The sequence below is a fragment of the Stigmatopora nigra genome, chromosome 9 (assembly GCF_051989575.1).
Source record: "Stigmatopora nigra isolate UIUO_SnigA chromosome 9, RoL_Snig_1.1, whole genome shotgun sequence".
Classification (NCBI taxonomy): Eukaryota; Metazoa; Chordata; class Actinopteri; order Syngnathiformes; family Syngnathidae; genus Stigmatopora; species Stigmatopora nigra.
In genome coordinates this window covers 4,765,199-4,778,173 of record NC_135516.1, presented here as the reverse complement: position 1 = coordinate 4,778,173, position 12,975 = coordinate 4,765,199, and the positions used below count along the sequence as shown (strand labels likewise).

The following is a 12,975-nucleotide window of genomic DNA, read 5'->3' as shown; positions in this document are numbered from 1 at the left end:
ACAACATCAAGCAGAATTGATAACTTTTTTAGCTACCGTATTTTCTCGCTTATTAGCCGCCTCTGCGAAGGATGCAAACGATATAAAGTCAATAGAAATGATCTGGCGACAATGTGGAGTTGCGGGGTAATTTAAATAGGTGGCTGAGATAACCTCTTGTGTCTCCACTTTTCTGATGTCATACAGAGACAGATTCACTTGTCACTTTGTGACATTGTGAGGCCCTCATCAATCAGACATTTCTTTCAATTCAGCTTCCTACAAAAAAAGTGACAGTAAACCAATTGGTTTGCACATACTACTTTATTAGGGCCAGAGTATACTTGGATGCAATAGGCTCTATTGCAATTCTAAAGGTCTTTATTATTATTATTCCTAGCAATTAAAATGGGCACTTACTATTTTATTAGGCCCCGAGCATACTTGGGTGCGATAGGCTCTATTGCAGGGGTGGCCAAGTCCGGTCCTCGAGAGCCCCATATCCAGTCTGTTTTCCATATCTCCCTCCTCTACCACACCTGAATCAAATGATCAACTGTCCTGAAGCTTGATACCTATACAGATTATTTGATTCAGGTGTGTTGTAAGAGAGAGATATGGAAAATTGACCGGATAGGGGTCTCGAGGACCGGACTTGGCCATCCCATTTCAACTGCAATTCTCTCTCTCATTTTCTGAACCGCTTTATCCTCATTAAGGTCACGGGGGGTGCTGCAGCCAATCCCAGCTGCCTCCGAACCAGAGGCGGGAGATACCCTGAATCGGTGGCCAGCCGATCGCAGGGCACGAGGAGACAGACAACCATTCACACTCACACCCATATTTAGGGGCAATTTAGAGTGTACAATCAGCCTACCTTGTAGGGTTTTGGAATGTGGGATGAAATTTGACTACCTGGAGGAAACCCACGCAGGAGAACATGCAAACTCCACATTGGTGGAAGTGACCTGGATTTGAACCCAGGACCCCACAGCTGTGAGGCTGGTGCGCTAACCAATCGCATCACCAGGCCACCCCTATTGCAATTCTAAGGGTCCTTGTACTTTAACCTACAGCTATTATTACATTTAGTGGGTTGATACTTTGTGCCAAACAACACAAAAGAGTCTCTGGGATCCAAATCTTCGACAGTCCAGCTAAATGAGGTAGCAAATCATTAGTTTGGCCGCCTCGTGGTGGACAGGTTCACTCGCCTGACTCCGGTGCGGGCAGGCTCAATTCCCGCTGTTGGTGGTATGATTGTGAGTGTGTATGGTCGTTTTTGCCCTACGGCTGACTGGCGACCAGTGTATGGTGTAGTCTGCTATCCGTCTGTAGTCAACTGGGTTAGGCTCTAGCAACCCTGGAACACTTTGCGGTATGGAAGATGACTTGACCATTCTTTAGTTTTATTTAACATGGTCCTTTTTCCATCCACAATTCCCTCTGTTTTCTTCCTTCCTAACCTTTCATCCTTTTCTATCCTCCCTGCAGGCACTTCAATAATCCAAGTGACAGCGACAGATGCTGATGACCCGACTTATGGGAATAGCGCCAGGCTAGTGTACACATTGGTACAAGGCCAGCAATACTTCTCTGTTGATCCCCAGACAGGTGAGTGTGCCTCTCTTTTTGACATGCATTTCATTCATTTAATCATTTCATGTAACGGGATGCGGGGGGTGCTGGAGCCTGTCCCAGCTTACTCTTTCTATATATGGGCCTGGGAAAAACATTTAAATAAATAGATGCATAGCTATCACTAGTGGATCAAATTCTAAGTCTGAAAATGATTTGGTTGTTTGTTATTTCAAGTGTATTATTTTGGTTCAAGATTCACAAGTTTTGGTATGAAAAATAAGTATACCCAATACAATCCTGTCTGCTTAACTTTAGACATAAATATACTGTTATGCTCACTAATGAGGGACTAGTAGCCGTTGCTAAAATACTTCAGTTGTTTACTTTTAAGGTCTGTTTATATGAAGATGCTCTAACCAAATCAACAGAAAAAGCCTCATTACAGACAAGCAGAGCTTTATTTTGTATTCAGTTTCAACGATGCTGCAAGTTTTCTTAAAACAAGGTAGTACTTATGCCATGCAATAGCGGGCTTTGGAGTTTTCAAACATGACCAGCAAAACTAAAATTTCCTTGACAACTTCCTCCTCAGCTTGTGTTGTATGTGCAGACATTTTTGCAGACACCACTTTTTCCTCGACACATCTAGCAGCTGAATCCTAAAGGCAGTCTGGCAGTTTGGATGGATAAAAATTTTGAATTACAGTGGTACCTCTACTTATGAAATTAATTGGTTCCAGATTGTGTTTCCAAACTTTTTCGTAAAGAGAGCAGTATTCATATATAAATATGTATGTAATACATGTAAATTATCTAATCTGTTCCACTGTCCTCAACCAAAACTACCAAGCAAATATTTGAAATCTATTTGTTAATGTATTAAAATGAATACCCTTAATTGGTAGCCAGCCAATCGCAAGGCACAACCAGCCTACCTGGAAAAAACCCATGCAAGCCCGGGGAGAACATGCAAACTCCACACAGTGAGTACCAACCTGGGATTAAAGCCTCGACTCCAGAACTTTTTAAGATCTTTTTAAGATATGCCAGCTATTAAGAGCTGTGTATTTGAGAAAAAAAATATGAAATAAGCATTGCAGAGGTAAAACAATTTAGCAATATTTTGTATTAAATGACATTTATCTTGATTAATGTTAAATTAGAAGTTACTAATGATTGAGAACAAGATTACACATATTTTTACTGTATGTAAGGCTTACTTGTGATTGTCATTATTAAAAGGTCACGTGTAAACTAGCAAGGTTGTCTACAGCATGTGATGCATAAAACCTCTCCTTGCGGTCACACTTAATTTTGTAAATATGATTACATATTGCTTACTGCCTGAGAGCAATTCAGTAGAAAGCCACTAGAAATATACCTATTCTAAACTCTTTTGAACTAATAATGCCAATCAAGTGAGTGAACAAGGTATTGTCGGAAAAAAAACAGACTGCCGAGGGCTGTTGCTGAATGACAATGAAGGTGGCTGTACACCCCACAACACTCAGACTTTTAATGATCCTTGAGAAAAACTTACACAGCATGGTAATTCAGAATTCTTTTTCCATATGTGACACATCTGTTTCTATTTTTCATGAAGTATGAATAAAAAATGTAATTTATTTCAAACCTGAACTAGGCTCATACCTACATGGATAAGAATTGTATGTCTATCCAACATATATAAAAAAACAAATGTGACCCATGCTTTTATCAACAAGTTACAGTCTTATATAGCTTTTTTTCCCCTTTCAAGGCACTTAGAGCACTTAGACACTACAATATCCTCACTGGTGATGCAACATCAGAAGCACTGTGAGAGTTAGTATCTTGCTCAAGGATACTTAGGCAAGGTCACAACAGTAAGGATTCAAACCGTCATCCTCTTGTTTGGGGATCAATCAGTCTACCACTAAGCAAACCCACCCCACATACTTCACCACTATTTGACAAAATAAACAACGCAAACCTTTGAGCAATGGTGGACAAAGGCGCATAAAATAACTTTCCTTTTCCTACTACCACCCATGAATGTATCATCAAGTTTAAAATGAAATTGCTTCGGTGGCATAAGATCCTGAAATGTTGCCACAAGAGCCTGATGGCCGAGATCTCACCGTACTTCACTAAACTGCAATAAGTGACAAATTGTTACAGTGCGTATTCATGCAAAGCATTTCCGTTACGCTGCAGTTCGCGAATGGGTTGTTCCATTTATTTAGGGGCCCAATACTGACATCCACTAAAATGTAAAAATAGTAGCTATAGATGTTGAAAGAAACAACATGACAGAATTGATCATTACAGTTAATATTTACCTGAAGTCTTTTTATATGTTAAAATGTAAAAAAGTAAATTACGTGAGTTTCGGTACCTAAAATAATTCTCAGTTTTCTCCCTCGAAAAAAAGAGGTCAGCAGATTGGAGTTTATGGGTAGCCGTAGCTATGGTTCACAACTATTTATTCCAAACATGGTAAGTGGCAAAGTGAAACATGCAAAATGTAAAAAAAATTAAATAAAATTCAAGACACAATTGAGTTTTTAAAAGGGGGTTGTCGGACAGTTTCCTAGCAAATTTCAGGCAGAAAAAACCCTAGACTGGTCACCAGTCAGCTGTAGGGCACAAAGACAAACGACCATTCACACCCACAATCATACAGTGGGAATCGAGCTCGTGCATGCCCACACCCAATTCAGGAAATTGAACCACTATTAGGCAACAGGCCATGATTTTTTAGTAGATTTTTATTTAATTTTTTTCCCCCAGGTATTCTTCGAACAGCAGTCCCTGACATGGACAGGGAGACCCAGGACCATTACCTTGTAGTCCTCCAAGCCAAGGACATGGGGGGCCACTTGGGAGGATTATCTGGTACAACAACAGTCACAGTTACCCTTTCTGATGTCAATGACAACCCTCCACGCTTCACTCAGAGTGAGTAACTACATCTCACATCAATAATCAATAACAGAATGTTCTACAGTTGGATGATACCATACTTTATAGCAATGCATCAGAAATAAATGACAAGCTAAAAGAGATGCTGTAAAAATGACCTCCAACAAGACATTTTTCACCTTATGAGCGCCAATAACAAACAGCTGAAACTATTTCGTCATGTTTGCCTCATTCTGACGAGAACACCTTTAAATATTCGACTCTTTATGACAGACAGGTCCTACTAAGAGTTTCATGACAGTAGTTAGGCAGAGAATTCGCCCCCAGGGCTATGAAATGCTTCGTCAACCCTATATCACTCTTTTGTAGAATAATATAGCCGCTCTTACTAGTGGGTCTTTTAATTTAATTTAACAAGGTCCCTGTTTTTTTAATGCAATTTTTAAATTTTGATCATGGAAAGTACTTCAATGTTCCGGACAAGTTCAATACGCCCTAGTATGTGTGTTTGGAACAATGCATAATAATATTAATGGACAATACGTTATGCATGTGTATTGCATGTATTTTTTTTCACAAAATCATCTTGGTTTACCCTCGGTGACATATTTATAAGACTGTTTAAGTGTTTTAAACATTTTAACAAGAGAGTAACACTTGATAGGCTGCACAAAAGTTTGGATATACCACTATCCTCATTAAGTTTGAGCTTAAATTCTTAGCAGTTATTAATGTTGCCCATAGCTGTTAATAATATCGACATATACCTAATTGCGTTTGATAAAGTTGTTTGTTGCAGTTTTTGCATTTTGTGTTTACATGGAATGAAGTCAATGAAATATTAAGATCCCTGAGCCTTCACAAATGATTTAGCTATTGTTATTTTATCACCTACTGATTGGGGAATACTATGCATGTCTTGTACAATTAAGTACTATATCTTTTATATTTTTACGTGCTATTACATCAGTGGTTCAATGTTTGATAATTACGTAGTTTTTAGTGGAATGTAAATTAACAAAAAAATGATTCAAACACCGTGTGCATGTGTGGGTGTGTGGGGGTATTTGTGCATGTGAGCATTTGTAACACATTACATAAAATCAGGTGTGTCTGTGTGAAGTAGAAATGAGTACTGCGAGAATTGCGAAACAAATATTATTAGGAACATTTTAAAATTGTATGTAAACCTCAGCATTGTGTAGCAGAGAATTGTGAGTCAAGAGGAGGCTTAGCAAAGGCTGACGACTCGGCAGCTTGTCTCTTGCGTAGCCGAATTTTGGCTTTAGTGCCAAAATTGGACTAATGATGTCCTGCGGTGGGCCGAGTGCTTGTCAAATTGAACCCCTTTCAAAGATTGGGCTTTGGATTTCAAAAGTTTCTTCGATGAAATCTGGGATTACTTTCATAACTCTGGTGAATTGCTTTCTGAAAACGGGGAGAAAAAGCACATTTTCTTCCTTGAAGCATCATGATGAGTAACTGCATATACTGCATGTGGCATAATCATATCAAGCTGTCAATGCATCCATTTATGTCTTGTTTCTTTCCTCATTTGGTTTATATGCCTGCATATTTACACGCTGCTTTGTTTGTATCTACTTTTTGTCTTCCTTTTAAAAAATACATTTATTTTAGTCTCATTTGCTTCCTTATATACCATTGATAGCAACTCTACCCTATGACACGTGGAGGCAAAAAAGTTAGTCAGTTACCTGTTTGGATTTACATTGCCCTTCTGCAGTGCTGGTTGATGGACATTTCGAAAAAAAAATAGCCAAAGACAATTGCCTTTGGAGACTTTTTATGATGTTTCTATAATGCAACGGACAAATGTCGTCAAAGTGGGCGATCAGATGCCTTGTGAACACTTTCTAAATGTTTTTGCCACAAAGTTGGGAAGTTTATTTCTCCCCCGTTTTTTTCCTGATTTATGCTGTTGGAATGGTGGCTGCTCTCCTTGTGTATTGTCGAGTGTTTCACTAACTCCTGCTCCATTGAGAGTTGGTTTTGGCTCCCCTCAACCAACTCGTCAACGTCCTCCATATTGACCTCCTATCGCCTGCCCCCGCGACACAATTTCGCCCACCACAGACAGCGGTTCAGGTTGAAGGCAGTCGGAACGGCGATGAAAAAAATAAACATAAGAGTCTTGAAACATAAAGAGTTGTTGTTGACTGCGAGTCCGTCCAAAGCACTCGGCCACAGGTTCTTCTAAGCATAAGTTTAAGCAGAAAATGGCTCAAACAAAACATGGAGGGTTGTTGTGAGATAGTCAATGAGAGTATAATAGAGTTTAGCAAGGTTATAAACTGAGAATCAATGCATCCGCCACAATTTCAAAATAAAATAATGGATACAGGAAATGCATTTAATTTTTGGGAGATTTCATAACTTAGATCTTTTTCATATCTCGAGACACTCATTTGCTTTCGTAACCTGAACATTTCGTACCCAGAGACATTTGTAAGTAGAGGTATGACTACAAAAATAAATTAAAACCCCTGCTTTGTTGGCTTTTCTCCCATCATGTTAAAGTTTCTTAGCCTTTAAAGTATAATTTGAGGGACTAAATGTTATGGGAATAGTTTTGGAATTCGTCAAGTAATTTTATTTCAAGTCTTAGAGGAGGTAGATAGGAAAAGTACATGTTAGAGTTTCTCATCCTTCAAAGCATGATTCGAGGGACTAAGTGTTATGGGAATATTTTTGGAATTTATCAAGGGATTTTTTTATGTCTTAGAGGAGGTAGAGAGGAAAAGTAGGCTACAGCAGATGTTTTTTTTGTTAAATGATGAGGGTAAACTGTGAGATATTTTGAGATGCTTCCTTTGGTTCCCATTATCAAATGACACACTATATTCCAAATGTGTTTGGACAGCAAAATATTTTTGATGTTTCATCAATGAGTTCCCTTTTGTGTACTTTTCAAATGTCAAAAAATAAAATTTTAATTTAATCTTCATCCATATCAAATGGGCTTTTAAATCTTTTAAAAGCTTCTTTTGAATAAGTTCACCCAGACAAATAATAAGCAGAAAAATAGAACCCTTTATATATTTATCCCAGTCAAACTATTCAAGACCAACTATTTTTTGATCTCACCATTTTATAAATATAACTGAATCATTGTTATTTTCCACAACTTACTATTTGCATTTTATTTGGATTCTCAATAGCAGTTTCCATGATGTTAATTGGACTCAGCTACCTTTTCAATTATTATTATTATTTTTTACAAATTAGATCGAAATTATGAATTTAGCAAAGAGGGAGGTAGTATGAGCTTACTGCCTAATTACCATCTTTATTAGGGGAAAGCAGTGTTCTGGAATACTGAATTGTTAGAACGCAAGCAAGCGTGTTGGGTCTCAAATCACATTTGAAGTGATCATCGTCTTATTACAAAGCATTGGCATTGATGAGATCATGTGTGCCTGTTGTAGCGATCCATAGGGAAATTACAATGATGGAACGTTCATGCTGTTGTCTTGCTGTGTACTACTGCGACTGTGTTGATGGGCAGAGTTGGAATCTAATTACCAAGTCATTTATCCAGACATAGTTTTTCATGTTTACAATCTCTGAATAATTTATGGTCCCCTCTTCTGTACTGCTGAATTCCCTCCAGAATTAATTGGAAGATACTTTTATCATTCTGTCAAAGAATACGATTTTCACTTAATTTAGTAGCGAGGGCCTTCGTCTTGGAGATAACAACTCTAAATTGAGTCATCCAGAAGTACACCCAGTCTATCTATGTACGAAATAACTATGTAGCATAAATATCACCAGTTGTTGTGTTTTCTTGTTATGTATTGTCAATTTTTTCGGCGTCATTAAGTAGCAAAAAATGAAATGGTATTTCATTTTTTATTGTTGTATTATTATCCTTCAGCAATTTCTAGATCAAAATGTGAGAATGAGGAGGGAGATATGGAAAACAGACCAGATAGTGCCTTTCAATGACCAGAGTTGGCCAACCCTGCTTTAAGCCTTATTCCTTAATTGAAAATAAAATGACATTCCAGAACCATTATATTCTGTGTGAAAATCAAAAAGTGAAATGCCATCTATTAACCGCTTGTGCTTGATTAAATGTCAACATCTGATGTAGCAAGTCCCAGTTCGTGAGATTTGACCTATCAAAGGGTAAAACTTAAATTTACTTCCTCAGGACATTTAGGAGAGCTTTTGTTTATGCTTCATAGCTATGCACATCGAACTCCGAATTCTATATGGGCCTTTATAACATGAACCTCTACAATTTTGAGCTCCTCATTACTTCTACAAAAGATGGGTATGCCATCTTGAAGTTTGATGTAGTTTTCAAACAGCCTTGGCTTTCCAACAGTACCACATAAATATGTTTGAGGGAGCATCACTCTCTCAAGGGTGCGATGGATCCAAAGATTAATGGGCTGACAGATGACTATACATAGGTACCTCTGATAAGATCAGTGTCATTTTATGTGTGGAGGAGTTGACGAGTGATGCGGGAAGGGATTTGAGTAGTTTGATCAGCAACTTGTCATAAACAGATCTAAATCATGGCTTTGGAAAATCTAGAGAGGAGTTGTTTACCAGTCAATATTCTGTTTGGATATCAAAATTGGCAAAATTCATTGACTCGTAAAGTGTAACCCTAAGTGTATGGTAGAATTGTTAAAGAAGTGAGACAAGAGAAAGACAAATGTGAGTGAAAAACCCAAAGACACTGGATAGGTAGAGAAATGCAAGAAAGGTAGCAGAGGGGAGCACAGCAAGATGAATGGAGGTAGAGTCATAATATTTTATTAGGCTTTGTCTTTTAGAAAATATGAACTATATACATACTCTATTGCCTAAAAATGAGGTCAGACAATTTATAGAATTATATCATGAATGAAAGCTAAATTCATACATTGTGTTTGGCAAGAGCATTGCCAGTTTTATAAAAGAAAGTGTCTATAGAAATCCATAGATCGAAGTAACTTGCACTTCCAAGCATTAAACTCATTAATGCTCAGGAACATATTTTTTCACTTTTTCTATTGTTGTCTTGGTCAATTTGCGGATTACTTCCTGTTTTGGTATTTAAATATCAATGAGTCTTAGTACCATTGTCAGATCGTTCCTGCATGCGTTCGGCACGCTCCCGCATACTCCTACCAACTCCTGCAAAATTCCAGCAATGTGCCTGGATGTCACTGGGTTGGATTAGATAGTCATGTAGCTCCGCTACCTTTCTCCTCGATACCTCTCGTCCTCATGTTTCCGGTTTGATATCGCTTCCGTTTTCCCAAGTGTCCGTTGTTTGTAAGGATCCCTTCTAAGTGATTATACATGTTGCTTTGAAGCTACTTGCCTCGTTTCCCATTCTGTTCCCCGCGACTGCATTCCTGAGCCATCGTAACAGATACTTCTGAAGGTTAACCACTAAGTGGATGCCAGTCGATTTACAGGACAAACTCAAAAATAACAATTCAAATTCACACAAGGGGCGATTTAAAACTTCAATAGACCAATGCCTCTTTTCTGAACATAGTAGCTATACGTTAATGGTGCTTCATCTCCAATGGACATCATTGTATAATAACACTGATGATTGCAATCATTTATTCTCCTTGCAGTAGTGATCCCCTGACCAACGTCACACACAGAGCCTAGAAAATATTAATTATTTGTCAGAAATATATTTGTCTCGCTAAATATATTTTAATCTAATCCGCAGAAAGTAAATATATTTAAGTTTTTGCCGTAGAAGACAATAATTGAAAATTCCAGCAATATATTTCTAAATCCAATTTTTTTATATTTTGGAAATGTACAAGAGAAAATCAGTGTGTAACTCGTTAAGTTTCAAAGAAATGTATCAAATTTGGCTACCTCTACAATACAAAAATGGCCGGGTGAAAATAATTAATAATTTTTGTTCGGCAACCAATAATTAATATTTTTTTTAGCATAACCATGTATATGTTTACATGACGAAAGCCCAATTGAAAATATATTCATGGCAATATACTGCAATCATTTTCTCCCAATGATTTATTGCCGACCCCTGCACACAAATCTGCGGTTTATTCTGTAACCAGACCTTTACCTTTTCCCCTCATCATTACTTTATTCACCACACATCAGTCAGGCCCCACAAGTAAAGTTAGCTCGGCGGTCACAGTGGCTGTGGTCATGACCTGTATTCCCAATTAACTGGTCTTTGGTCTAAAATGTCACACACTTGGAATCCCACACATGCAGTTCCACACGCACACATCACTCCTTCTGTGTTCTGTTCACGTCCAGTACCATAGTGTCTCTTATAATAGGCACTCTCCATCAATTGCTCCTTTGACATGCTGCTTTAACAGCCTCCAATCATTTATGTGCTGCACAAAATGTTGATGCAGACAAATTACCAGGGTTGGAAGTAACCCCAATACATGCGTCACATATCATTAAAAAAAAAAAAAAAACTACTTCTTTTGCTGTGACATCTAACGTAATGCCTCACATTTTTCATCCTCTAATGGCCCCATAGTTATTGTACAAGTGTTATCCACATAACCGCTTAATTTATGTGATCCAGATGAAGCGTCTTATTTGTGAATGGATATAAGACCCACTGTGAGCAAACACGATTGACTTTTATTCAACTAAATATTATATATTGTTTGTAAACCAACTTTGAAAATATTTTTTTTTGTTTTAGTTATTGTTTACCAGTGTTGGGGATGTTAGGGTCCCGGTCCGGGCCTGTTGTAGTCTAATCAAACAGTTCCAATGCGCACCAAATACAAGTGTTCATTGAAGAGGCGTTGTCATGTCTTTTGAATCCATTATAAGTCTTAGTTAAATGTTAAAAAATAAAGATCACATTCAACGAACTGGGTGTGTTAAATCAAGGGCTAGGCTTGTGGGTACAGTCTTTTTTTTCCTCTGTGCCTTTGTCATTCTGCCCATTGACCATCATACAGATGCTGATGTCTGCCATTGTTTGTAATGGCAGAAAGCTGGCAGTCTTTAAAATGCATGAAAGTAAGTCTCAAGGGGAAGTGCAACAATGCGTGAAGGAGGGAGGAAAGAGACAACGTGATGAAAGGATGGAAAAAAAGGAAGAAGGTAATGGAAAGAAAGGAAAAGGGGAGAGCTAATGGGTTGACACTGACAATCAGGCCCACTGAAATTCACGTCAATTTCACACTGAGTTGAGTAGATGCTGCAAAATTGAATGTTGCCGTTTTTATTGGATTTTAAAAGTCAGTGCAGGTAGTGTGTTTAAACATGCATTTTTTTTACATAAAATATAGACAAATTGTGGAAAGCAAGATTATTAATCTCACCCTAGGCTCACATTTTCCTAGGATCATTATGAATGGACTAATAGCCCACCCAAACTGTGCCTTAGGCTTTTGCATTTAAATGGTTTGAATCCTTTGATTGGGACCCTCTCTCTTCTCTGGCATGCTTGGTCCTTTTTCTAGCACAAATAATGATTGCTACCTCCTGAATCATATAAATGAATACATGATCACTAATGATTTCCCTTCTCACTGGAGTTATTCATGATCGCTGACACTATGCCTAGTAGAGAGTATACTATCCATAATTTATATGTTGTCCAAAACAATAACTAAAAATAAGGTCAATGTACACTTTATTGGTATTAAGACTGCTCTAGTTGGTAATGATAACAGCCACCTTGCACAATAGAATTTGACATTATACAGCAAATGGCCAAGGGTGGGAGCGCTCTCAGTCATGACCCATTTTGACGGACCATAAACCTTTAGAAACACGAGCTTGTCTTAGGAAACTACAACCTTTATATGCGCAAATATAATTTGTAATCCTTTGTTATTGCACACAGGAGGAAAGTAACAACGATAAATCAATGACTTGTCCAAATAAATACAATCCCGTTTTAAATGCAATATTTTCAAACCAATTTTTCATTGAACATGAATCAAATTCATACCCACATTTAAGTCACTACATTGTAAGAGAGTACAATAAAAAGGAAAGCAATTAAACAGAAAAAAAACATAGGTTGTGAAACATTTGAATTTCTCTTTAAACTCATTCTATAAATGGGTCATCAATACACGAGATGTCTCTGGAAGTAAATCAACAAAAACATTAATTTACGGCCATTCACACTCCCATTCACCAATGCAAAATTCGAACCCTTAATATTATTTTGGTCCACATTTTCATAAGCACTAGAGTGGTTGCATGAATCTTGCTGCCCATTGTTTTATGGCTAGAACAATAAAAAAGAAATGTTAAAAATAAAAGTCATATATTATAGTTTTAGCTTTAAGGGTTGTAGAACCACGGTACACCCAAAACAATACATTTGTGTGAATGCTAATCTGAGAGTTCTAATCCAAAACAAAGATTATTATTATTTTAATGAAAATGTCTTTCTAGAACTCACAAATGCACACCCCTACAGAAGAACACACAGTGCTGAGCATTCTTGTAAATTGTCCATGTCTATGTGTATAAGGCTTCTACTCAAGGGAAGAG

General features: G+C 37.6%; 1 protein-coding gene across 4 annotated transcripts in view; it reads left to right on the top strand.

Annotated features, from left to right (window-relative positions):
• Nucleotides 1-12,975, top strand: part of cdh24b (cadherin 24, type 2b) — a 116,977-nt gene that overhangs the window by 72,583 nt on the left and 31,419 nt on the right. For all 4 annotated transcript variants that reach the window (XM_077723994.1, XM_077723996.1, XM_077723993.1 and 1 more), the window contains 2 exons: nucleotides 1,474-1,593; nucleotides 4,333-4,500. In XM_077723994.1, coding sequence (XP_077580120.1) covers nucleotides 1,474-1,593; nucleotides 4,333-4,500 — 288 coding nt within the window. The remainder of the gene's footprint in view (nucleotides 1-1,473; nucleotides 1,594-4,332; nucleotides 4,501-12,975) is intronic.